Source organism: Bubalus kerabau, chromosome 5 (assembly GCF_029407905.1).
Source record: "Bubalus kerabau isolate K-KA32 ecotype Philippines breed swamp buffalo chromosome 5, PCC_UOA_SB_1v2, whole genome shotgun sequence".
NCBI classification, from domain to species: Eukaryota; Metazoa; Chordata; class Mammalia; order Artiodactyla; family Bovidae; genus Bubalus; species Bubalus kerabau.
The window spans coordinates 135,170,028-135,196,598 of record NC_073628.1 but is presented as its reverse complement, the minus strand read 5'-3'; the positions used below and the strand labels follow the sequence as shown (position 1 = coordinate 135,196,598).

The following is a 26,571-nucleotide window of genomic DNA, read 5'->3' as shown; positions in this document are numbered from 1 at the left end:
GCTGGCGGAGTTACCTGGGCGAGCCACTGTTTCTGGTTCTTCTTGACGCTTTTCCTCGGGCTCTCTGTTCACCCTGGGCAGTAAAGTAGCCTAGCTTTTATTTTGTTTCCTCTGAAGAAATCCTAGTCTTCTAACCTTAAAACGGGGGAAATAGAATGTGACTCACGACTCCTGTGTGCTTTTGCTGACCTGTAATAAATTGTAGTAACAGCTCCGGGGCCCTGGGGGAACTCGGCTCCTCCCTGAAGAAGCACATGGAGAAGGGGCGCCCCGAGCACGCTGGGGACGGCAGGGCTGCCCCCTTGTGTCCCTGGACCAAGGGGCCTGCCCAGGGGCGCATCGTCACCTTCTGACCTGGAGCCTGCGTGCCGGCCGCCCGTCACCCACTCTCCCTGTCGCTCTCGAGGCAGGGCTGATGCACCCTGTCCCCCGCCTCCGAGACTTGCTGACCGGGGGCTCTGCCCCGCCGCGTCCCCGCCAACCCCACGCCTCCGCTGCCGACTCTGCCCGTGGTCGCTGGGCCGCTGCTTCCGGAGCTTGTGTCTTCCGTCCCCTCTGTCCCTACCCTCTTCCTCCTCTGGCTCCTGCAGCCCTCCTGCCCCTGCAGGCCGCTCCTCTTCTCCTCTGGGACCCCCCAACCCCCGCCAGCTGCTCAGGCCCCTCCTGCGTCATCGGGTCTCCTTCCTGACACCGTGGAGCCTGACTGCTGGGGGCTGCCCGGGAATTTTGCTAGTCTTTTATATATATGTGTGTGTGTGTGTAATTTTATTTACTCATCTTGGGCTGCAGTGGGTCTTCGTGGCTGTGTCCAGAGAGAGTGTGTGTGTGTGTGTGATTGTATTTACTCATCTTGGGCTGCGGTGGGTCTCGTGGCTGTGTCCAGAGAGTGTGTGTGTGTGTGATTTTATTTACTCGTCTTGGGCTGCATGAGTCTTCGTGGCTGCATCCAGAGAGAGAGTGTGTGTGTGTGTGATTTTACTTACTCGTCTTGGGCTGCATGAGTCTTCGTGGCTGCATCCAGAGAGAGAGTGTGTGTGTGTGTGATTTTACTTACTCGTCTTGGGCTGCATGAGTCTTCGTGGCTGCATCCAGAGAGAGAGTGTGTGTGTGTGTGATTTTACTTACTCGTCTTGGGCTGCATGAGTCTTCGTGGCTGCATCCAGAGAGAGAGTGTGTGTGTGTGTGATTTTACTTACTCGTCTTGGGCTGCAGTGAATCTTCGTGGCTGTGTCCAGAGAGAGAGTGTGTGTGTGTGTGTGTGTGATTTTATTTACTCGTCTTGGGCTGCATGAGTCTTCGTGGTTGCATCCAGAGAGAGAGAGTGTGTGTGTGTGTGATTTTACTTACTCGTCTTGGGCTGCATGAGTCTTCGTGGCTGCATCCAGAGAGAGTGTGTGTGTGTGTGTGTGTGATTTTATTTACTCGTCTTGGGCTGCATGAGTCTTCGTGGCTGCATCCAGAGAGAGAGTGTGTGTGTGTGTGTGTGATTTTATTTACTCGTCTTGGGCTGCAGTGAGTCTTCGTGGCTGCATCCAGAGAGAGAGAGAGTGTGTGTGTGTGTGATTTTACTTACTCGTCTTGGGCTGCATGAGTCTTCGTGGCTGCATCCAGAGAGAGTGTGTGTGTGTGTGATTTTATTTACTCGTCTTGGGCTGCATGAGTCTTCGTGGCTGTGTCCAGGCCTTCCTGTAGCTGCAGCAGGCTCTAGGGGACGGGGGCTCAGCAGTCGAGGCTCCCAGGCTTAGTTGCTCCTCGGCCTGTCCGATCTTCTGGATCAGGGATCAAACCCGTGTCTCCTACCTTGGCAGGTGGGTTCTTTACCATTCAGCCACCAGGGAAACCCTCGCCATTTTTTTTTTCTGGCCATTCTTTTCCTTGCCTCTCTATTTTATCTCCATCTATTTAAGGTGATGCTGGAGGTGTGCACTTCCTTGAGTTCTCAGTTTCTCTTCAGAATGAGGGTATAAACAAATAAACCAAACCACTCCCTTCCCTCTGATTCTGAAAGGCAAGAAAGAGCCAGAAAAGTCTGTTTGTTCTTATATATTTTTGTCCTTGTTAGTGGTCTTGAATAAATGTCACCCTGCTGAGGAACATGAAAATCAAACAAGATTTCTTTTCTTCTCCCAAGAAGTGCCCAGTCCTCCTCGAGTCCTATCTGCCATTCCCCTTGAGAATCCATCAGGACACCCTCCCTCTCCACCTACACTGCCCTCGGGAACCCCGGCCCTTCCCCCTCCCTTGCTGCTGCTGCTAAGTCGCTTCAGTCGTGTCCGACTCTCTGAACTGAACTGAACTGAAGAGAGTTACTCATAGTCTCACCACCCCGCAGTGCCTCTGCTGACATCTTTAAGTTTTACTCACTTGGAGGTAAAGCTGTGCCGTGTTTCCTTTTTAAAATACTCTTGTTACGTGTTTAAGGCATCCAACAGATCAGTGTTTTGGCCCTATCAAGTCCTCTGTCTTGCCATAGTGGCTTAATTTTTTAAATAAATTACTAAAATCTAGTTTACACCCCTGCGTCCCCTCGGCCTCATCTCCCTGACCGCTCCCTCGAGGGGGCCGCTGTCCTGAATGTGGCAGGCACCGTTTTCAGGTCTCGTCAGTCATCACTTCGTGTGTGTACACACGCACCGTCCTTCCACAAGGTCTTGCTGTGTGTGTAAATTGTGTCGTGCTCTATACGGCATTCTGAAACCTGCTGTTCTCACTTAGCAGGTCTGTCTGTCCACTTTCAGTGCTCGTCTAGGCCGCTGTGTGACCACAGCAGTTTGGTTAGGTGCATTTTCTACTAATGCATACCCAGGGCACTTGCATGGTGCCCCCAGCACTGCAGATGCGCTGTGCACGCTCGCTGCCGACCCCTTGCACACGTGCCGCGTGCTGTCCAGGGTGTCTGTTCCCCGAGGAGGCCCTGCTGTCAGGAGTGGGGTGCGGCTTCTGGAGAGGCCCCCCTGCCTGCTCCTGTGCGCTCTTGCCAGCCACGCTGAGCGTGCAGTTCTCCGCAGCCTGCGGTGCGCTTGATGATATCGGTGCTTTGTTTTTACAAATCCATGGAAGATGAAGTGGTTTCTCTTTGTGTTAATTTATATTTCATGATTACTTATGAAAGTGAACATTTTCTCTTTTGTTTATAAGGCTTTTGGGGTTTCCTCTTTTCTCAATTCCCTTATTATATGCTTTGCTGATTTTTTTCCCTGTTGGAATTTGGCCCTTTTTTAAAAAACTTGGTACAAGGTCTTCACATAGTCTGCTGCTGCTGCTAAGTCACTTCAGTCGTGTCCGACTCTGTGCGACCCCATAGACGGCAGCCCACCAGGCTCCCCTGTCCCTGGGATTCTCCAGGCAAGAACACTGGAGTGGGTTGCCATTTCCTCCTTCAATGCATGAAAGTGAAAAGTGAAAGTGAAGTCGCTCAGTCGTGTCCGACTCTTGGCGACCCCATGGACGGCAGCCCACCAGGCTCCCCCGTCCCTGGGATTCTCCAGGCAGGAGCACTGGAGTGGGTGCCTCGCCTTCTCCGGTCACACAGTCTAGACACTAGTGTTCTACAGGTTCACATGGATGTAAAAGTTCAGTTTGTCTTACAGCGTGTGGATGGTCTGTAATTTAGTTAAGCATTCTCCCTATTGTTGAAGATCTGGGTTATTTCCGTAAATATTTTGTGTGTTGACTTTCTTGGATTTTCTTTCTTTCTGATTAAAAGAGAAAAAGCAGTGGTGATGCTGCATTTGACCTGGTCTATCCTGCAGTCAGGGACGGATGTTTGAGAGTGGGCCAGGCCAGCTGGTAGGTATAGCCTGGGGAGCGAGGCAGAGCAGCCTTGCTGCCCCCCTGGTGCTCGTCTACCTTTTTTGGCACCCATAATGCCTGCTCTGACCGTGAACTCACTGTAGGGTGGCCTGCATAAATACAGCACTGTCCTGTGGAAGTGGCTTTGGCGTTCAAGGCTGCAGTGCTTTTAATGGAACAGGTGTAGAGTTGGACACGACTGAGCGACTTCACTTTCACTTTCCACTTTCATGCATTGGAGAAGGAAATGGCAACCCACTTCAGTGTTCTTGCCTGGAGAGTCCCAGGGGCGGGGGAGCCTGGTGGGCTGCCGTCTGTGGGGTCGCACAGATCGGATACGACTGAAGTGACTTAGCAGCAGCAGCTATAGGCAGATGTTTATCTTGCTTCCTTCCCGGTTTGAAATTAACCATCAGTCCCCTTCTCTCCTCAGAGCAGAGTTCAGATGTAGGACTCCCCAGCGCTGTTCCAGAAAGCAGTGTCCCATGGGTGGATTCTGTGTGAGAGCCGATTCTCATCACTAGGGAACACAGCCTTGTGCAGTCCTGGGAGACCCTTTGGTCTCTTCTCTTCTGCTTCACGTACTTTCATTTTACTTAGAGAGCCCTGGAGCCTGTGCTGAAAGTATTTTCAAGGCTATTATGACCTCTTCCAAATGAATTATCCATTTCCAGGAAAACTAATTAAGGGGAGCTCCTTAATAAACTAGGTGGGATGGATATTATAGTGCCTTTCTTTCTTTTCCAAATCACTGCTGAGCTTCTGACATGGGGTGGAGAGGTCGTGGCCGGAAGCAGTGGCCGGGTCACCTGGCACCTGCCCTGGTGCTGGGTGAAGAGGCGGTGGCAGCTGGGAACGCCCTCATTGCGTGAGGACCTCAGGCTGAGAATGCTCAGATGTCTTGTCCGGGGTCTTCTGGCACGGGTGCTGAGGGGCCAGGGTTCGAACCCTGGTGGTCTGCGTCCGTGTCAGGGTCCTCGTCTCCACGCTGAACTTGTTGAAAGTATTTCAGGTCCTTTATTACTGTTACGCCTTTCTTGATGTTCACTGATGATTTTGCACAGCTTTCTAAGATAGAATTAGTGCATGTGTTGTATGTAAATGGGGCGCTGTGAACTTTAGAGGCAGAGAGCAAATTATTTCCTGTAGTTAAATTATTGTAGTAACACATTATTTTGCTTAATTCCAAGTATTTGAATTCTACTGACCATGTAACCTCAGACAAAGCGAAGTGCCTCCCGCCTTCCAGGAAATGCAGTAGGCAGGCATGGTGATAAGATGGTTTGGCATCAGAGTTCCTTCCTGTGTCCCTGCATTGCAGATGTGAGCCTGGTCTTTGTCTGGAGGCCAGAGCAGGGGCAGATGTAAAGCCATGGCTTCTGCTGTGCCTTTGCTGCAGTGTTTTGTGGGCTGAGACGCGTCTGCAGAGCCGAGCTGTGCAGGGCAGACGCGTGAGCGCCCGTGATGCGCTGGGTGGGTGTGCCCGGCATGGCTGTTGCCAGGTCTTCCCTTTAAGGGGCCAGGTGATGAATGTTTTGGACTTTGCAGGCCATTTTGTTTCAGTCACAAATACTAAACCCTGCTGCTGCTGTTGGTAAAACCTGATTTGCAGAATATGGTGGCCAGGTGTGGCTCCAGGACTGCAGCGTGCTCTCTGGTCTGGGCTTAGAATGTTCAGGACTCGGGCGCTACTGAAAGTGCAGCGTGTCCCCCGGGAAACCGGGCATGGAGGTGCGCACGCCTGTGGATCTGGAACCCGCACCTGGGTGGACAGAAGTGAATGAGGATGTTCCTTCCCTCCTCAGAAACTCGTAAAATCAAGTACTTGGGTTTTCTGAGGTCTGTTTTTATAAGTTTTTTCCCTTACAACTTAGTACAGATCTTACATATTGACACAGGTGCAAAGTAATAAACATCATATGAATTAAAGTAGACTGTAATACAGTACACAGGCACTGAATATGCAGGCATAGGTAACAATCCGGACATCTGTGTAGGAGAATAACATGAGTTTGTCTTCCTGTGGAGGAATTAAGTTTGTTTTTGTTTTCACACGTTGGTCTATTTTCTGATTGTTTCTGAGAAGAATGTGTGTGATTTCAAACACCTAAGACTCCAGGTGAGGTGAAAGGCCCTTGATTTCCCCCCAGAGCAATTTTTACCAGCTGCATTTCTCTTGTTCGATAAAAGTCACTGGAGCAGGTGGTCAGATGTGCCCGCTGGAGGCCTGCGCCTGCACTGTGGCCTCTGTCTGCGGTGCAGAGAGGCCACAGTCAGGAATCGGGTGTCCTGGGGTGCTCCCTGTGTTTGCAGGTAGAGGGTGCGCTGTGAGGAGGCTGCCTGGCACCCAGGTGGGCTGCCCGGGCAGGCGTTGGTCCTCGGTGTGGTCACTGACTCCGAGTCTGGCCTATGCTTGCGAGTTTGGAGACTCAGGTTTGTGCAGTGCCCCGGAGGAGAGGAGTACGCCAAGGGAGGAGGCATTCACGGTGCGCTGAGAGTGTGCAGCAGCTCCAGTTTACTAACCCATGTGGCGGGAAAATCTCTCTTAACTGCAGCCTGGCTGAGGACCTCTGTTCAGACTATGGCATGTCTTGTAACAGACACACCCTCCCACTGAGAATAAGCAGAGAAGCTGGATAAACAGAAGGGAAAGAAGCCTTCGGAGGTGTTGGAGAGATGGTGAGGAAGTGACCACTGGGCATGTCCCAGTCCTGGAGGGAGTTGCAAGGAGGTGAACCCTGCCCCGGGCTGTGCTGTCCCCGAGGCACTGGCTACAAGGCTCCTCACACTGAGGGGACAGAAGCCAGAGTTCAGAAACAGGGCCCCAGGGGCCCCTAGACTTCCCCTGGGACCTCCAAGGGCCCACCTTCTGGCCGCCAATCTTCCCAGACCCAGGCCGGCTTTGCGGAGGCGGAAGCCCAGCCTCTGAGCAGCTTGGTCTCAAGCTGGGTTCAGAGGGCTTGCCTGAGCCCCCTGTTCCTCACAGTGTGGTCTGCACATCACCAGCGTCATCTGAGAGCCAGTCAGAAGCTCCTCGGATGCCCTCCAGACCTGCTGAGGCAGCGCTGGAGGGGTAGCCCCGTGAGATTCGTCGTCACAGCCTTCCAAGCAAGGCTGCTGCGTGCGAGTCGGGGACCACTTCCTCAGCCTGACTGCCAGGGAAGAGGGTCTCCTCTGGAGGGTGGCGACGCTTCCGGAGCTGCAAGCCAGTACCATTTTCTTTCATTAAAAATTCTGGCATTAATTCAAAAATCGCCATACATGCTGAGTAAAAGACTGACTTATGGAAGACTAAGAGAAAATACGGACACTAGGAACAGACTCATACTGATGGTATCAGACCTGGGCTTCAGAGTAATCACAGTATATTATGGTTAACACGTTCAAGGAAATAGAAGGCAAGATAGAGAATTTCAATAGAGAACTGCTCTCTGTTTAGGAAGATGGAAATTCTAGAACTGAAAACTAAAATAACAAATTAAGAAATCACTTGTAGAACAGCAGCCGAAGAGAGGACTTGTGAACTAAACAGACTGGACAGCAGGAAGCGCCCAGCATGCAGCCCAGAGAGAGAGCAGAAAGGCCGGGAGGAGCGTCCTCACGATCAGAGGGCGGCGGCGAGTCCTGGGGCGCTGACCTGCAGCTGGAGGGGAGGAGGGCTGGCTGCCTCTCCCGGCCGGCGCCGCTTCCTCCTGGGACGCGGAAGCTCAGAGCCGCTGTTCAGATGTAGGTGCGTGGCCCACATTTTCTTAAAAGTGAGCAAACTGAACCTGTCATTTTGAGTATTGGTTGCAAATGATAACATTTAAGGCAGAAGTTAGAATTTCGGAAGACTTGTACCTTTTGGGTGACAGTATTCACTGCTTCCCAATGTGCAAAGACTGTTCTGAGACCAGAGACAGTATTACAGAATGTGGAGTTTTAAGAATTTTATTATTTTTTATTGATATAATTGATGAAATAAAACATCTTTTTGGTGTACAGCGTAATGATTTGATAACATATTACAGAGGGATTGCCACAATAAATTTAAATTGCCATCTAACCCCACATGCAGCTTTATTTTTTCCCTCGTGGTGAGCACTTTTAAGGTCTGCTCTCTGAGCGAGTCTCGGATTCGCAGTGCGCGTTGGTTACTGTCGCCCATGTGGTGTCCACTCCCGGGATTGGCTGCCTGTGTAGCTGGAAGTTTGCGCCTTCTGAATACCTCACCCACTTGGCCCACCCCCACCCCCAGCAACCCCCAGTCTGTTCTCCATACCTGCGAGCTCAGTTCTCCTAGATTCCACATGCACATAGGATCACATCATACTTGTCTTTGTCTGGCTTATTTCACTTAGTGTGGGCCCTCGAGGCCCATCCATGCTGTGGCAGACGGTGAGGTTTCTCCTTTGGTGACTAAATAGCATTCTACTGCGTGTGTATATGCACACACACACTGATGCCACGTGTTCTTTATCCGTCCATCTGCTGATGGACACTTAGCTATTTCCCTGTCTGGGCAGTTGTGACTAGTGCATGGGGGGTGCAGCTTTAGCTCCGGCCCAGGTGGTGCTCTGGTTTCCTCCCGGTAAAGACCCAGCAGTGGACTCGCTGGGCCGCGTGGTAGTTCTGGCGTTGCTGTTTCCCAGTGGCCGCAGCAGCTTACATCCCCCAGCAGTGCGTGAGGACGCCGTCTCCGTGTCCTCGCCAGCACTGGTTGCTTCTTGTCCGGTAGCCGTCCTGACAGGTGTGTGGTGACCTCTCACTGTGCCTGTGGTTGGCGTTTCCCTGGTGATGAGTGGTGTGACTGCCTTTTCATGCGCCTGTTGTCTATCTTCTTGGGGAAAAGTCTGTTCAGATCCTTTGCCCATTTTTTTAATCGGACTGTTTGTTTTCTGCTGAGTTGTGTGAGTTCTTCAGTTTGGCTGTTAACCCCGAATCAGCTATATGGCTTGCGATATTTCCTCCCGTTCGGTGGGAGGCCTTTTTGTCCAGTTGCTGGTTTCCTTTGCAGAAGCAAGAAGTTTGATGAAGTCCCGTGTGTCCATTTTGCTTTTGGTGTCAGAAAGTCATTGCCAAGGCTGATGTCAAGGAAACTGTTAAAGGATGTGATTTTTAGAGTTGCTGTTGCATGATGAGATGTGTGTGCATTTGGGGGGGCTGCAGCAGTATCCCCAGAGCCACGCCTGGGTAAGGCTTTGCAGCCCAGGTGCAAGACAGACGACTGGCTCCAGCGTAACGGGCGCGAGAGCCCTGCTAGCATGGCTTCAGGTTCCACGTGGCAGCCGAGCTTCAGCTCACCACTTGCGTCAGTTACGTCTGACTGTGTGATTACAGAGGACTGTCGTTACCTGAAAAGGCTGCTCCAAGACTCCTTGCTTTTCCAGCTACATATCTCTGCCGGACTGGGTACTTTTGCATATTTTGGCTAAAACAAAATACTACACGTATCGAATGTAGAAATGTGTATGAAAATCCAGCTATCTTGTTTTAAGGCAACATTAAAGAAATTTACAAACATGTAAAGTAATACCATTCTTACTAAAATTTTGTTTTAGAACATGCAGTTATTTTCATAAAAGATAACATTGATATTAACATGTAATAGGGCTGTCATTTTCTAATAAATTCACAAATGCATGTTTCATTTCTCGATTTTAATGTCTAATAAGGTTAATATTAATAGATATACCCCCATATAAACAGAGGCTGTTTGGGGATCTTCAGCACTTTTTAAAATGTGAAAGCGTCCGCGACTCAACAGTCTGAGAGCCGTTGCTGGAGACACAGTAGAGCTGCGTGACTGAGTCCCGGCATCGCTCCCGGGCCCCGTGTGGCCCCCGTGAGGCTCGGTGGCCGCCCCGCGAGGCGTGCGGGCCCCGTGTGGTCCCCGTGAGGCATGCGGGCCCCGTGTGGTCCCCATGAGGCTCAGTGGCCGCCCTGTGAGGCGTGCGGGCCCCGTGTGGCCCCCATGAGGCTCGGTGGCCGCCCCGCGAGGCGTGTGGGCCCCTAGTAGCCCCCATGAGGCTCGGTGGCCGCCCCGCGAGGCATGCGGGCCCCGTGTGGTCCCCGTGAGGCTCAGTGGCCGCCCCGTGAGGCGTGCGGGCCCCGTGTGGTCCCCGTGAGGCATGCGGGCCCCGTGTGGTCCCCATGAGGCTCGGTGGCCGCCCTGTGAGGCGTGCGGGCCCCGTGTGGTCCCCGTGAGGCTCGGTGGCCGCCCTGTGAGGCGTGCGGGCCCCGTGTGGTCCCCGTGAGGCTCGGTGGCCACCCTGTGAGGCGTGCGGGCCCCGTGTGGTCCCCGTGAGGCTCGGTGGCCGCCCTGTGAGGCGTGCGGGCCCCGTGTGGTCCCCGTGAGGCTCGGTGGCCGCCCTGTGAGGCGTGCGGGCCCCGTGTGGTCCCCGTGAGGCTCGGTGGCCGCCCTGTGAGGCGTGCGGGCCCCGTGTGGTCCCCGTGAGGCTCGGTGGCCGCCCTGTGAGGCGTGCGGGCCCCGTGTGGTCCCCGTGAGGCTCGGTGGCCGCCCTGGAGGTGTGCGTCTACCAGCACTGTTTCTCCAGTGGCGTTGGGCCGCTTCATGTCTCTGTTTCACAGCTGGCTGTTCTCACAGTGCTTTAAACTTTTCCTTACTGTATTCATTATGATATCTGTGATCAGTGATCTTTGAGGATACTGTTGTAATTGTCTGGAGTGTTATACGCCACGCCTATATGAAACCACAAACAATCAAAAATGCTGCTTTTCACTGCACCGCTGACCAGCCGTTCCCCCATCTCTCTCCCTTGCTTTGAGCATCCCTCTCCCTGGGGATACAGCAGTACTGAAATCAGGCCGGCTGATAACCCCACCAGAGTCCCTAAGTATTCAAGGGACAGGAAGAGGTACACGTCTCTCAGTCTAAATCAAAACCTAGAAATGATTGTGCTCAGTGAGGAAGGCACTTCAAAAGCCAAGCCAGGCCTAAAGCTAGGCCTCTTGCAGCAGACAGCCAAGCTGGAAGGCGCTTAAAGGACATGCAGAGTGCCGCTTCAGTAGATGATTAGAAAGTGAAGCAGCCTTATTGCTGATATATAGAGGGAAAGCCTGAGTGGTCTGGATAGAAAATCAAACAGAAACAACTTTCCTTTAGTCACAGCCTCGTCCAGATAAGCTCTCTTCAGTTCTGGGACGGCCAGACAGGTAAGGACGCTGTGGAAGGAAAGTTTGAAGCTTAGCAGACGTTGGGTCATGAGGTTTGAGGAGAGACGCCATCTTAATAACGTTGAAGTGTAACCCTGAATATTCATTAGAAGGACTGAAGCTGACTTTGGCCACCTGATGTGAAGAGCTAATTCTTTGGAAAAGACCCTGATGCTGGGAAAGATTGAAGGCAAGAAGAGAAGGGGGCAGCAGACGGTGAGATGATTAGATGGCATCACATACTCAATGGACATGGATTTGAGCAAACTCCGGGAGATGGTGGAGGACAGAGGAGCCTGGCAGGCTGCAGTCCATGGGGTTGCACAGAGTGGAACATGACTTAGCGACTGAATAATACAATAAGGTAAAGCAACAGGTGCTGCCGTAGAAACTGCAGCAAGTCATCCAGAAGATGCAGCTAGGATCGTTCATGAATGTGGCTGCACTAAAAAACGGATTTCAGTGTCGGTGAAACAGCTTCTGCTGGGAGAAGGCTCCATCCATGACTTCCAGAGTTAGGAGTCAGTGCCTGGCTTCCAGGCTTCAAAGGACAGACTGCCTCACTTGTTACAGGCTAATGACTTTCAGTTGCTACAGATCAGATCAGATCAGTCGCTCAGTCGTGTCCGACTCTTTGCGACCCCATGAATCGCAGCACGCCAGGCCTCCCTGTCCACCACCAACTCCCAGAGTTCACTCAGACTCATGTCCATCGAGTCAGTGATGCCATCCAGCCATCTCATCCTCTGTCGTCCCCTTCTCCTCCTGCCCCCAATCCCTCCCAGCATCAGGGTCTTTTCCAATGAGTCAGCTCTTTGCATGAGGTGGCCAAAGTACTGGAGTTTCAGCTTTAGCATCAGTCCTTCCAAAGAACACCCAGGGCTGATCTCCTTCAGAATGGACTGGTTGGATCTCCTTGCAGTCCAAGGGACTCTCAAGAGTCTTCTCCAACACCACAGTTCAAAAGCATCAATTCTTTGGCGCTCAGCCTTCTTCACAGTCCAACTCTCACATCCATACATGACCACAGGAAAAACCATAGCCTTGACTAGACGAACCTTTGTTGGCAAAGTAATGTCTCTGCTTTTGAATATGCTATCTAGGTAGATCATAACTTTCCTTCCAAGGAGTAAGCATCTTTTAATTTCATGGCTGCAGTTACCATCTGCAGTGATTTTGGAGCCCAGAAAAATAAAGTCTGACACTGTTTCCACTGTTTCTCCATCTATTTGCCATGAAGTGATGGGACCGGATACCATGATCTTTGTTTTCTGAATGTTGAGCTTTAAGCCAACTTTTTCACTCTCCACTTTCACCTTCATCAAGAGGCTTTTTAGTTCCTCTTCACTTTCTGCCATAAGGGTGGTGTCATCTGCATATCTGAGGTTATTGATATTTCTCCCGGCAATCTTGATTCCAGCTTGTGTTTCTTCCAGTCCAACGTTTCTCATGATGTACTCTGCATATAAGTTAAATAAGCAGGGTGACAATATACAGCCTTGACGTACTCCTTTTCCTATTTGGAACCAGTCTGTGGGTCCATGTCCGGTTCTAACTGTTGCTTCCTGACCTGCATACAAATTTCTCAAGAGGCAGATCAGGTCGTCTGGTATTCCCATCTCTTTCAGAATTTTCCACAGTTGATTGTGATCCACACAGTCAAAGGCTTTGGCATAGTTAATAAAGCAGAAATAGATGCTTTTCTGGAACTCTCTTGCTTTTTCCATGATCCAGCGGATGTTGGCAATTTGATCTCTGGTTCCTCTGCCTTTTCTAAAACCAGCTTGAACATCAGGAAGTTCACAGTTCACGTATTGCTGAAGCCTGGCTTGGAGAATTTTGAGCATTACTTTACTAGCATGTGAAATGAGTGCAATTGTGCGGTAGTTTGAGCATTCTTTGGCATTGCCTTTCTTTGGGATTGGAATGAAAACGGACCTTTTCCAGTCCTGTGGCCACTGCTGAGTTTTCCAAATTTGCTGGCATATTGAGTGCAGCACTTTTCACAGCATCATCTTTCAGGATTTGGAATAGCTCAACTGGAATTCTATCACCTCCACTAGCTTTGTTCGTAGTGATGCTTTCTAAGGCCCACTTGACTTCACATTCCAGGATGTCTGGCTCTAGGTGAGTGATCACACCATCGTGATTATCTGGGTCGTGAAGATCTTTTTTGTACAGTTCTTCTGTGTATTCTTGCCATCTCTTCTTAATATCTTCTGCTTCTGTTAGGTCCATACCATTTCTGTCCTTTATCGAGCCCATCTTTGCATGAAATGTTCCTTTGGTATCTCTGATTTTCTTGAAGAGATCTCTAGTCTTTCCCATTCTGTTGTTTTCCACTATTTCTTTGCATTGAATGCTGAAGAAGGCTTTCTTATCTCTTCTTGCTGTTCTTTGGAACTCTGCATTCAGATGCTTTTATCTTCCCTTTTCTCCTTTGCTTTTCGCTTCTCTTCTTTTCACAGCTATTTGTAAGGCCTCCCCAGACAGCCATTTTGCTTTTTTGCATTTCTTTTCCATGGGGATGGTCTTGATCCCTGTCTCCTGTACAATGTCACGAACCTTATTCCATAGCTCATCAGGCACTCTTGTCTATCAGATCTAGGCCCTTAAATCTATTTCTCACTTCCACTGTATAATCATAAGGGATTTGATTTAGGTCATACCTGAATGGTCTAGTGGTTTTCCCTACTTTGTTCAATTTCAGTCTGAATTTGGCAATAAGGAGTTCATGGTCTGAGCCACAGTCAGCTCCTGGTCTTGTTTTTGCTGACTGTATAGAGCTTCTCCATCTTTGGCTGCAAAGGATATAATCAATCTGATTTCGGTGTTGACCATCTGGTGATGTCCATGTATAGAGTCTTCCCTTGTGTTGTTGGAAGAGGGTTTTTGTTATGACCAGTGCATTTTCTTGGCAAAACTCTATTAGTCTTTGCCCTGCTTCATTCTGTATTCCAAGGCCAAATTTGCCTGTTACTCCCGGTGTTTCTTGACTTCCTACTTTTGCATTCCAGTCCCCTATAATGAAAAGGACAACTTTTTTGGGTGTTAGTTCTAAAAGGTCTTGTAGGTCTTCATAAAACCGTTCAAATTCAGCTTCTTCAGCATTACTGGTTGGGGCATAGACTTGGATTACTGTGATATTGAATGATTTGCCTTGGAAACGAACAGAGATCATTCTGTCATTTTTGAGATTGCATCCAAGTACTGCATTTTGGACTCTCTTGTTGACCATGATGGGCACTCCATTTCTTCTGAGGGATTCTTGCCCGCAGTAGTAGATATAATGGTCATCTGAGTTAAATTCACCCATTCCAGTCCATTTGAGTTTGCTGATTCCTAGAATGTCGACATTCACTCTTGCCATCTCTTGTTTGACCACTTCCAATTTGCCTTGATTCATGGACCTGACATTCCAGGTTCCTATGCAATATTGCTCTTTACAGCATCGGACCTTGCTTCTATCACCAGTCACATCCACAGCTGGGTATTCTTTTTGCTTTGGCTCCATCCCTTCATTCTTTCTGGAGTTACTTCTCCACTGATCTCCAGTAACATATTGGGCATCTACTGACCTGGGGAGTTCCTCTTTCAGTATCCTATCATTTTGCCTTTTCATACTGTTCATGGAGTTCTCAAGGCAAGAATGCTGAAGTGGTTTGCCATTCCCTTCTCCAGTGGACCACATTCTGTCAGATCTCTCCACCATGACCCGCCCATCTTGGGTTGCCCCACGGGCATGGTTTAGTTTCATTGAGTTAGACAAGGCTGTGGTCCTAGTGTGATTAGATTGACTAGTTTTCTGTGAGTATGGTTTCAGTGTGTCTGCCCTCTGATGCCCTCTTGCAACACCTACTGCCTTACTTGGGTTTCTCTTACCTTGGGCGTGGGGTATCTCTTCACGGCTGCTCCAGCAAAGTGCAGCCAATGCTCCTTACCTTGGACAAGGGGTATCTCCTCACTGCCGCCCTTCCTGACCTTCAACGTGGGATAGCTCCTCTAGGCCCTCCAAGCCACGGCGTGGGTTTGGTCTTCCCAGCTACTGCCCCTGGCCTCGGGCGTGGGGTTGGTCCTCCCGGCCAATGCCCCTGGCCTTGGGCGTGGGGGTGTGGGGTAGCTCTTCCCGCCCGCCGCCCCTGGCCTTGGGCTTAAGGGCGTGGGGTATCTCCTTCTGGCCGCCACCCCTGACCTCGGACGCGGGGTAACTCCTGTCGTCGCCGCCCGTGACCTCAGACGCTCAGAAAATAAAGGGTATCTCCTCTCGGCTGCCCCCCGTGACCTCGGACATGGGGTAACTCTTCTTGGCCGCCGCCCTGGGTTCCTCCCGGCTTCTGCCCGTGGCCTCGGACATGGGTAGCTCCTCTTGGCCGCGCTTAGCGCGCCCGTCGCAGCGACTTTAGGTTGAAACCAGTGCTCGTTTACCATTTCGAGAATCTAGGGCTCCGAAGAGTTATGCGGTGTCTACCCTGCCTGTGCTCTGTGAAGGGACAAGAAAGCCTAGATGACAGCACTTCCGTTGACAGAAAGTTTACTGGATGTTTTAAGTTCATCGCGCAGACCTACTGCTCAGAAAATAAAGGTTCAACACATTGCTGCTGACTGACGGTGCGCTGGGTGTCACCCGGGAGCTCTGATGCAGGGGGACCGTGGGGTTCACGTGGTTCATGCCTGAAAACACGTCCGTCCTGCAGCCTGTGGGGCCGGGAGCGATCTTCACTCTCTGGCCTGTTGTTTAAGAACTACATTTCATAAGGCTGTAGCTGCCACAGACGGTGAGTCCTCTGATGACCTGGGCAGAGTCAGTTGAAAACCCTCTGGAGAAGACTCACCAAGAATGTTTGTGACTCGTGAGAAGAGATCAAAATATCCACCTTAACAGGAGTTTGGAGGAAGTAGATCCCAGCCCTCATGGATGAGTTCAAGGGATCCAAGACTTGAGTGGTGAAGGAGCTGCACAGGAGAACTAGGCTGAGAAGGGGACCCTGAAGCTGGGACAGAATTGCTGCCTCTCGTGATAAAACTTGAAGGGTTAGCATTTGCTTCTTATGGATGAGAAGCGTCCATCCGCAGATGAATGGATAAAGACGGTGTGGTACATATATACATGAAATAAAACGCAGCCATAGGAAATGAGATGATGCCATTTGCAGCCACAGGGATGTAACGAGAGATTGTTACAGTGAGTGAAGTTAGCCAGACGGAAAAAAGACAAATGCCGTGTGAAATCACTAATATGTGGAGTCTTTATAAAAAAGATACAAATGAGCTTACATATAAAACAAATAGTCACAGACATAAAAACAAACTTACTGTTACTAGAAGGAAAAGAAGGGTGGTAAATTAGAAGTTTGGGGTTAACATATACACACTACTACTACACATAAAATGGATAAACAGTAAGGACCTACTGTATCGCACAGGGAATTGTGCTCAGCACTGTAATAACCTGAAGAGACAGACTCTGAAGAAGAATAGATGTAGGTATGTGTGTAACTGAATCACCTTGCTGTACCCCTGAAACCAACAGAACATTGTAAATCAACTATTGTTGTCCAGGCGCTCAGTCGTGTGGGACTCTGCGACGCTGTGGACCACAGCATGCCAGGCTGCCCTGTCCTTCATTGTCCTTCACCGGAGCTTGCTCAGACTCTCATGTCCATCAAGTCAGTAATGCCATCCGGCCATTTCATCCTCTGTGGTCCCCTTCTCCTCCTGCCTTCAGTCTTTCCCAGCATCAGGGTCTTTTCCAATGAGTCGACGCTTCATATCAGGTGACCAAAGTATTGGAGCTTCAGCTTCAGTCCTTCCAATGAATATTCAGGATTGATCTCCTTTAGGATGGACTGGTTGGATCTCCTTGAAGTCCAAGGGACTCTCAAGAGCCTTCTCCAACACCGCAGTTTAAAAGCATCAATTCTTTGTTGCTCAGCTTTCTTCACAGTCCAACTCTCACATCCATACGTGACAACTGGAAAATCAACTGTACTTCAATTTAAAAAATAAAATATTTTTTAAAGTTTTTTTTTGCAATGGAATCTACTCCTGGTGAAGATGCTGTGGAGACTTTCGAAGTGACAAAGTATTTAGATTATTACATAAACTTAGTTGATAAAGCAGTGGCCGGATTTGAAAGGATTGACTCCAGTTTTGAAAGAAATTCTGCTGTGGGTGAGATGTTGTCAAACAGCATGACAGGCTACGGAGAAGCTTTTTATGAAAGGAAGAGCCGATCAGGCAAACTTTGCCGTCTCATTTTAAGAAATGGCCGCAGTTGTCAGCAACCACCACCCTGCTCGGCCCGCAGCCGTCAGCATGGAGGCGAGACCCTCCACCAGCAAGAAGATTACACCTTGCTGAAGGTTTAGCTGATGCGCACGCGCGCGCACACACACACACACACAACCTACACCTACACCCCCCACACACACACCCCACACACACCCCACCACATACACACACCCACAACCCCCACCCACACACACACCCCACACACATACACCCCCACACACACACACACCCCACCTGCTTCCAGGGAGGGAGGAGCTGCCTGCACCTGGGGAGCCGAGTCTGCTGTCTCGGCCGGAAGCCGGCTCTGAAGGTGGGAGCCGGGCGGTGGGTCACACCGCTCTTCACCTGTTCTGGAGGTTCGCACCAGAGCATGAGGCCAGAAAAAGAGCCGCGTGAGGATGGGGCGGGGGGGGAAGGAAGGCTCCCGTGTTACAGTTAGGACGTGGCTCTGCACGTGGTAGTAGGTCCAGATGGAGTCTTGGCTTCTGTCATCCCCCGTTGTGGCCTTCTGTGGCCGCCTCTGCCAGGCTCCGTGTTGGTGCGCGGGGCCCGCCCACGTGGGGAGCGTCCGCGTGTGCCGGGGCCTCACCTCTGGTGTGCCTCTCCCCACAGGTCGTATCTGACTCCCGTCCGGGACGAGGAAGCAGAGTCCTTACGGAAGGCGCGCTCCAGACAGGCTCGGCAGACCCGAAGGTCTACCCAAGTGAGTGCCTCTGTGCTTTGACTCCTTTGTCTGTCTGCTGTCCCCCGGAGCAGCTAAAAAACGACACACCGAGTCCTCCCTGCAGCCCCGGCAACGAAAGCTTTCGTGTTAAACCTCACACTGCACAGAATCAGATGAGTTCATAGCTACACATACCTGCTTTCGCTTCTGTGCTTCCAGGAGCAGAGCAGGTCTCTCCTCTTTCCTCCCTAAGCCTAATCATCTCACTGTGCTAAGGCCCCATTTCATTCCTACAGGAGAAGCTCGGTCCTCACCACAGTTACCACAGGGCCTGCGTGCTGCTCCTGGGTGTGCGCTCGAGAGAGAAAGGCAGGCGTCCACAGAGAAGCTCCTACACAGATTTTATAACAGCATTATTCACGGGAGTCAGAAACCCCCCTTCAGTGTCTCTTCTGGCTAGGCTTTACTTGCTGCATAGACCCACCTTCCGTGTGGAGCGTGCATGTTGGCTGTAGGGCTGAGCCCTGGACCCTTAGGAGCAGCACGGTCAGCGCTGTGGAGCCGGGGTGCCCGGCAGTCCCAGCAGGTGTGGGTAGTGGGGGTCCCTAGCAGGTGTGGGTGGTGGGGGTCCCAGCAGGTGTGGGTGGGGGGCCCGAGCTGGGCTGTTGCACAGACTGAGCGAGTTAAGCAGTTAGCAAAACTGGGAAAAGCGCACAAGTTCCTGTTGATCAATGAATGGATGAACAGTGTTCCATATTCAATGAATGTTGTTTGGCAATAAAAATAAATGAAGTCCTAAAAGATGTACATACTACAATGAGATGAACCTTAAGAAAAAGTTATGCTGGGTGAAAGAAATGGGGCATGATTCCATTTCTATGAAAGTGTCCAGAACTGGCAGAGAAAAGAAAGTAGATGAGTGTTTGCTCAGGGCTGGAGAGAGGGGGGACGGGAAGCGACCCCGAGGGTGTGGGGGGCGTCCCTGACGCTGAATGCAGATGCTGCGCAGCCCCGGGAGCATGCTCAGAGACAGCGTGTGTGCTGCCGGGGTTTCACTAGTGATGTTATAAAAGGAAAGAGCCCTAAGGGAGGCATTGCAGTGAGGAATATCTCGTAAAGGTTGCCGAGACCTGGTGGGAGGTCTCAGAAGCCTGGAGGCGCGTGGGCAGCTGTCCCTTGGCCGAGCTGGGCCGTGGGCGTGTGGCAGGGACAAGGACAGGGCTGTGGTTGGGCGTCAGGGAGGCAGAGGAGGCTGAGCCGGGCCGGCAGTGGTGGTGAGTCAACGGGAGATGGTCCAGAGGGGAGAGAAGGCCGTTTCCAGGGGGCGGGGAAGCCCCGCAGTTTCAGATGCTAAAGACGCCGAGCAGGAAGACCAAGGACCGACGGCCCCGAGGGCCAGGCGGGCGCCCTCCTGAGCCGGGGCCGTCACAGCTGTGACTGCTCGTGCTCGACGGCGGTCCGTTCCCCCAGAGGACGTGACCCCAAGAGGACCAGACTGGCTGTCATGTTAGTTTGGGTTTATTGTGGAAGAACATCTGTAACGTGCAGCTTAATAATTTGGCCCTTTTTAAGCAAACAGTTCATTGGCAGTAAAGACAGTCACATTTTGTTGCAGCCATCCATCTCTGGAACTGCTTTCCTCTTCCAAACTGAAGCTCTCAGCCCCCTGGACACTGCTTTGTTCCCCCAGCTGCCAGCACCCCCGTGGTGCGCCTTCCCCCTGTGGCCTTGGCTCCAGGTGACCCGTGTGAGTGGAGTCGCAGCTGCTGTCCGTCGGTGGCAGCCTGTCCCTCGTGTCTCTCACATCAGTCTCCTCCCCTCGTGTGGCTGGACAGTGTTCCATGGTGCGTCCACACCGCATCATGGTCGTCCACCACCCCTGATGGACACTTGGCCTTGCTCTCTCACCGTTTGGCGGCCGTGAACAGTGTTGCTGTGAACATGACGTGCAACTAACTCTAAAGTCCCTGCTTTTACATCTTTAGATACAGACCCAGAAGTAGAATGGGCTGGATTGTATGTTTCTGTCCTGTTGCTTAGTCGCTCAGTCGTGTCCGACTCTGTGACGCTGTGGACTGTAGCCCGCCAGGCTCCTCTGCCCGTGGGATTCTCCAGGCAAGAACACTGGAGTGGGCTGCCACTGCCTTTTCCATGTTTCTGTCTTACTTCTCATTAATTTTATACCCTGTGCCTTTACCGAATCCATGAGCTCTGGTGGCTTTTACGTGGCATCGTTGAGATTTTCCGTGTATAGGATCATGTTATCCACACACACGGACAGTTTTACTTATTCTTTTCCAGTGTGGATTCCTTTTATTTCTTTTTCTTGTCTGATTCCTATAACTAGGACTTCCAGTACTGTGTTGAATAAAAGTGGCAAGACTGGGCATCCTTGTCTTGTTCCTGATCGTAGACGAAATGCTTTCAGAACTCCACTGTTGAGCATGGTGTTCGCTCGAGGCTTCTCATGTGTAGCCTTTATTATTGAGGTGTGTTTTCTCTATCCCCACTCTCTGGAGAATTGTTTTTATATCATAAATGGATGTTGAATTTTGTCGAAAGCTTTTTTGTGTCTCTACAGAGATGATCATATGGTTTTTATTCTTCAATTTGTTAATGTGGTGTCTGTCCCATTGATTGATATGTAGACACTAAGTCATCCTTATGTGCCTGGGATAAGCCCCACTTGATCACGGTATTACTAGTTGTTGTTGTCCAGTCTCTGAGTCCAGATTTTTGTGATCCAGGGACTGCAGCACCACCTGGCCCCTCTGTCTTCCCCTGTCTCAAATTCATGTTCACTGAGTTGGCGATTCTGTCGAACCATCTCACTTCCTTTAGGATTGACTGGTTGGATCTCCTTGCAGTCCAACGGACTCTCAAGAGGCTTCTCCAGCACCACAGTTCAAAAGCATCAATTCTTTGGCGCTCAGCCTCCTTTATGGTCCAACTCTCTCATGACTACTGGAAAAACTGTAGCTTTGACTGTGGACCTTTGTTGGCAAACTGATATCTCTGCTTTTTTAATACACTGACTGGGTTTGTCGTGACTTTCCTTCCAAGGATCAAGCATCTTTGAATTTCATGGCTGCAGTCACTGCACGCTACAGAGACTTTGGAGTCCAGAAAATAGAATCTGACACTGTTTCTGCCTTTTCCCCTTCTCTTTGCCATGAAGTGATGGAACCAGATGCCATGAACTTAGTTTTTTGATTGTTGAATTTTAAGCCAGCTTTTTCACTCTCTTCTTTCACCTTCATCAAGAGCCTCTTTGCTTGCTCCTCACTTTCTGCCATTAAAATGGTGTCATCTGCATATCTGAGATTACTGATACCTTCTCCCAGCAATCTTCATTCCAACTTGTGATTCATCCAGCCCAGCATTTCACATGATGTACTCAGCATACAAGTTAAATAAGCAGGGTGATAATATACAGTCTTGATGTACTCCTTTCCCAGTTTGGAACCAGCCAGCTGTTCCATCTCTAGTTCTGTTGCTTTTTGACCTGCTTACGGATTTCTCAGGAGTCAGGTAAGGTGATCTGGAACTCTCATCTCTTGAAGAATTTTCCACAGTTGGTTGTGATTCACACAGAGGCTTTGGTGTAGTCAATGAAGCAGAAGTAGATGTTTTTCTGAAATTCCCTTGCTTTCTCTGTGATCCAGCAGATGTTGGCAATTTGATCTCTGGTTCCTCTGCCTTTTCTAAACCCAGCTTGTACATCTGGAAATTCTCTGTTCATGTACTGTTGAAGCCTAGCTTGAAGGATTTTGAGCATTATCTCGCTAGCATGTGAAATGAGTGCAATTGTGTGGTAGTTTGAGCATTCTTTGGCCTTGCCTTTCTTTGGGATCGGAATGAAAACTGCCCTTTTCCAGTCCTGTGGCCACTGCTGAGTTTTCCACATTTGCTGGCGTGTTGAGTGCAGCTCTTTAATAGTGTCATCTTTTAGGATTTGAAAGAGCTCAGTTGGAATCCCGTCACCTCCACTAGCTTTGTTCGTAGTGATGCTTCCTAAGGGCCAATTGACTTCACACTCTAGGATGTCTGACTAGGCGGGTGGCCAACCATCATGGTTATCCGTGTCATTGAGACCTTTCTTGTCTAGTTTTTCAGTCACTTCTTGCCCCCTTTAATCTCTGCTTCTTCTGGCAGGGCCTCCCATTTCTGTCCTTTACTGAGCCTGACCTTGTGTGAAGTGTTCCGTGACATCTCCAGCTTTCCTGAAGAGGTCTCTAGTCTTTCCCATTTTGCTATTTTCTTCTGTCTCTCTGCACTGTTTGTTTAAAGGGCTTTCTTATCTCTCCTTGCTCTTCTCTGGGACTCTGCATTCAGGTGGGGCTGTCTTTCCCTTTCTCCCTTGCTTTCCACTTCTCAGATATTTGTAGGCCTCCTCAGACAACCACATTGCCTTCTCGTGTTTCTTTTTCTTTGGGTAGGTTTTGGTCACTGCTTCCCGTACAGTCTTACCAACCTCCATCCACAGTTCCTCAGACGCCTTCTCAGGTCTGGCCCCTTGCATCTGTTCGTCCCGCTACTGTGCAGTCGTGAGCAGCCCCGCCCACTGTGCAACCATGAGCAGCCCCGCCCACTGTGTAACTGTGAGCAGCCCGCCCTCTGTGCAGTCGTGAGCAGCCCCGCCCTCTGTGCAGTCGTGAGCAGCCCCGCCCTCTGTGCAACCGTGAGCAGCCCCGCCCTCTGTGTAACCGGGAGCAGCCCCGCCCTCTGTGTAACCGGGAGCAGCCCCGCCCTCTGTGTAACCGGGAGCAGCCCCGCCCTCTGTGCAGCCGGGAGCAGCCCCGCCCTCTGTGCAGCCGGGAGCAGCCCCGCCCTCTGTGTAACCGGGAGCAGCCCCGCCCTCTGTGTAACCGGGAGCAGCCCCGCCCTCTGTGCAGCCGGGAGCAGCCCCGCCCCTTCATTCTCAGAGCTTTTGGTAGCGCCCTCTGCTCTTGCCCAGTAGCACGCTGGACACTTTCGACCTGGGGGCTCATCTTCCAGAATCATATTTTTTTGCCTTTTCTTACTGTCCATGGGTTTTCCAGGCAAGAATACTGGAGTGGGCTGCCATTTCCTTCTCCAGTGGACCATGTTTTGTCAGAACTCTCCACTGAGACTGGTCTGTCTTGGGTGGCCTTGCAGGGCTTCATAGCTTCATTGAATTGCACAAGCCCCTTCGCCACAGCAAGCTGTGGTCCATGAAGAGGGATCATGGTGTTTGATCTTATTTTTAATGTTTATGGGATTTGGTTTGCTCGTATTTAATTGACAGTTTTTACATCTATGTTCATCAGGGATTTCAGCCTATAATTTTCTTTTTGTGTGTTGTATCTGTCTGGTTTTGGTAGCGAGGTGATGCTGGCCTCAGAGAACGAGTTCAGCAGCGTTCCTTACTCTTCAGTTTTTTGGAAGCATTTCAGGACAGGTGTTCTCTCTTCTCTAAATGTTTTGTAGATTCACTTGTAAAAGTGTTTGGTCTTGGACCTCTGTGGGGAGCTCTCATTGTTATTACTGACTCGGTTTCATTGCTGTTAATTGGTCCATATTTTTTATCTTCCTGGTTTAGATTGTCATTTCTAGACATGTGTCCATTTCTCTAGGTGGTGGTTCTTACAAGCATACAGTTGCCATAGCACCCTCTGCCTGTCTTTATTTCTGTAGTGTCAGTCGTAACTTCTTTTCTGACTGTTGATTTGAGCTCTCTTTTTTTTGGATGAGTCTGGCTAAAGGTTTGTCAATTTTTTTTATCCTTTGAAGGAACTAGGTTGATTTCATTGATCTTTCCAGTTACTTTTGGTCCCTGTTTGATCTGTTCCTACTCTGGTCATTATGCTTCTTCTGCTGACTTTGTTGTCGTTGTTCAATCACCAACTCATGTCCAACTTTCTGCAACCCCATGGACAGGCTTCCCTGTCCTTCACTATCTACAGGAGTTTGCCCAGATTCGTGCGCATTGAGTCGGTGATGCCATCCCACCGTCTCATCCTCTGTTGCCTTCTTCTCCCACCTTCAATCTTTCCCAGCACCAGGGTCTTTCCAATCAGTCGGCTCTTGGCATCAGGTGGCCAAAGTATTGGAGCTTCAGCATCAGTCCCTCCAATGAATATTCAGGGTTGATTTCCTCTAGGATTGACTGCTTTGATCTCCTTGCTGTCTGCTAACTGTGGATTTTGTTTATTCCTCTTTTTCTAATTCCTTTGGTCAAGGTTAGGTTGTGTGAGGTTTTCTGTGTATTCTGAGGTAGGCCTGTACTGCTACAAACACCCCTCTTAGAACTGGCTTTGCAGCGTCCGAAGGTCTCGGGGCGCTGTGCCTCCGTCTCGTCGGCCTCCGGGTGCGCTCTGCGCTCGCTTCTGGCCTCTTCCGTGATCCATCAGCTGTTCAGTAGCACCTTGTTTAGCCCCCGTGTGTTTGTGGGTTTTGCAGGGTTTTTTCTTTTTTGTAGTTGAATTCTAGTCTCATAGCCTTGTGGTTGTAATAGATGCTTGATGTGATTCCAGCTTTATTAAATCTACTGTGACTTGTGTTAAGTAGTACAAATCTATCCTGGAGAATATGCATTTGGAAAGAATATGTGTCTGCTGCTTTTGAGTGGATTACGTTCATCTGGTCTGACGTGACATGTGGTCAGTGTCCCTGTCCTGATGCTCCGTGCGGGTCGTCTGTCCGTTGGTGTGAGTGGGGTGAGGTCCCCTCCTGTTATGTTGCTGTTGGTTTCTCCCTTTATGTCTTTTATCGTTTTCCTTACTCATTTAGGTGCTCCTATGTTCGGTGCATATATAATTGTTGTGTCTTCTTTTTGGAGTCACCCCTTGATCATTATGTCCTTTCCCTTTTTGTCTCTTGCAATACTCTTTATTTTAAAGTATATTTTTCTGGCATAAGTACTGCTTCCTGACTTTGTTTGGATTTCCGTTTGCATCAAATACCTTTTTTCGTTCCCCTTGCTTTCGGGCTGTGTATCTTTAGGTCTGAAGTGTGTCTCTTGTCGGCAATATATGTATGTACGGGTCTTGTTTTTGTATCAGAGTGTAGTCAGCCACTCTGTCTTCTGACTGGAGCATTTAACCCGCTTACATCTAAAGTGCTTAGTGCTCTGTCTGTGCCTGCTGTCATTCTTACTGTTCTGAGATTGCTTCTGTGGTTCTTTCCTTCATCTCCTCTCCTGTTGTTCTTGTTCTCTCTCTTTTGTGGTTCTTTCGTTCATTTCCTCTCTTGTTCTCGGCCCTCGTGATTTGATGGCTGTCTTCAGTGTTGTGTTTGGATGTCTTTCCCTGTTTCGTGTGTGCGTCTATCATAGTTTCCTGGTTTGTAATTACCATGCGGTTTGTATATAGAAGTATATATACATATATATGTGATAATTTCAAGTTGCTGATCGCTCTAATTTCAAAAAAGATTTTAATAACCCTGCATTTTTCATTCTTTCCCCTCCAAGATTGCTGTTTTTGACATCATATTTTACATCCTTTCATTTTGTCTATCCCTTAACTGCTTATTGTGGATATAGTTGATTTTACTAGTTGTTCTTTTAACCTGTCTGCAGGGATCAAACCCAGGTCTCCCAGATTGCAGGTGGATTCTTTGCCATCTGAGCCGCCAGGGCCCACTAGCTTTGTACTTGGTTGAGTTATCGATACTTCCTTTCCTGCGTATTTGCCTTTCCAGCGAGAGTCTTCCTTTTGTAATGTTCATGTTTCTAGTTGTCACCTTTTTCCTGTCTTTTGCTTAGAGAAATCCCTTTACCATTTCTTGTAAAGCTGGTTTTGTGGTGCTGAACTCTCTTAGCTTTTGCTTGTGTATAAAACTTGTGCTTTCTTCATCCAGCCCAAAGGAGAGCCTCGCTGAGGAGGGTATTCTTGATTGCAGGCCTTTCCTTCTCATTGCTTTAAATATAGCATGCCTCTTCCTTCTGTCTTGCCGAGTTTTTGCTGAAAAGTCAGCTGATGACTATATGGCAGTTCCCTTGTTTATAGCTTGTTGCTTTTCCGTTGGTGCTTTTAATGTTCTCTCTTCATCTCTAACTTCTGCCGATTTAATTCCGAGGTGTCTTGGTATAATCCTCTTTGGGTTATTCTTGATTAGGACCCAGTGTTTCCTGGACCCAGATGTCTGTTTCTCTTCCCAGGTTAGGGAAGTTTCCAGCTGTTATGGCTTCAGATATGTTCTGTGGCCCCTTCTCTCGTTCTCCTGCTGGGATTCCTGTAGCGTGAATGTTGGTGCATCTGATGTTGTCCTGAGGTCACCTGCCCCGTTTATTTACGTGCACTTTCTCCTTGTTCTGTTCAGTGTACCGGCCACCACTCTCTCTTCGGTCACTGGTCCCTTCCTCTGTGTCACTTGGTCGCCTCTTGATTCCTTCTAGTGCATTTCCATTTTAATGTTGGTTTCACCTCTGGTCGTTCTTTGCATTTTCTGACTGTCTGTTAAAGCCTCCCCACTCTTTTTTGAGTTCTTTGGTCACCTTCACAGTTATCGCCTGGATCTTTTTCTCAGGGAGATCGCCTGTTTCTAGTTGTTTTTTGGAGTTTTTTCTTGTTCCTTCATTTAGAACATGTTCTGTTGCTTCACTTTGCCTAACTTGCTGTTTTTATTTCTGCGTGTCTAGCAGGTTGGTTCTGTTTCCCGATCTTGGAGAAGTGGCCTTTAGTAGGAAGTGTCCTGTGCATGCC

General features: G+C 49.8%; 1 protein-coding gene across 16 annotated transcripts in view; it reads left to right on the top strand.

Moving 5' to 3' along the window:
- Nucleotides 1–26,571, top strand: part of PPP1R12B (protein phosphatase 1 regulatory subunit 12B) — a 171,280-nt gene that overhangs the window by 84,965 nt on the left and 59,744 nt on the right. For 14 of the 16 annotated variants that reach the window (XR_008715147.1, XM_055583199.1, XM_055583204.1 and 11 more), the window contains one exon: nt 17,851–17,941. Coding sequence is in view for 14 of the 16 variants with exons in the window: in XM_055583199.1 (XP_055439174.1) it covers nt 17,851–17,941 (91 nt within the window). In the remaining 2 variants the exon portion in view is untranslated. Of the gene's footprint in view, nt 1–17,850; nt 17,942–18,198; nt 18,693–26,571 lie in introns of those variants that run through there. The other 2 variants (XM_055583210.1, XM_055583211.1) reach the window with 2 other exon arrangements.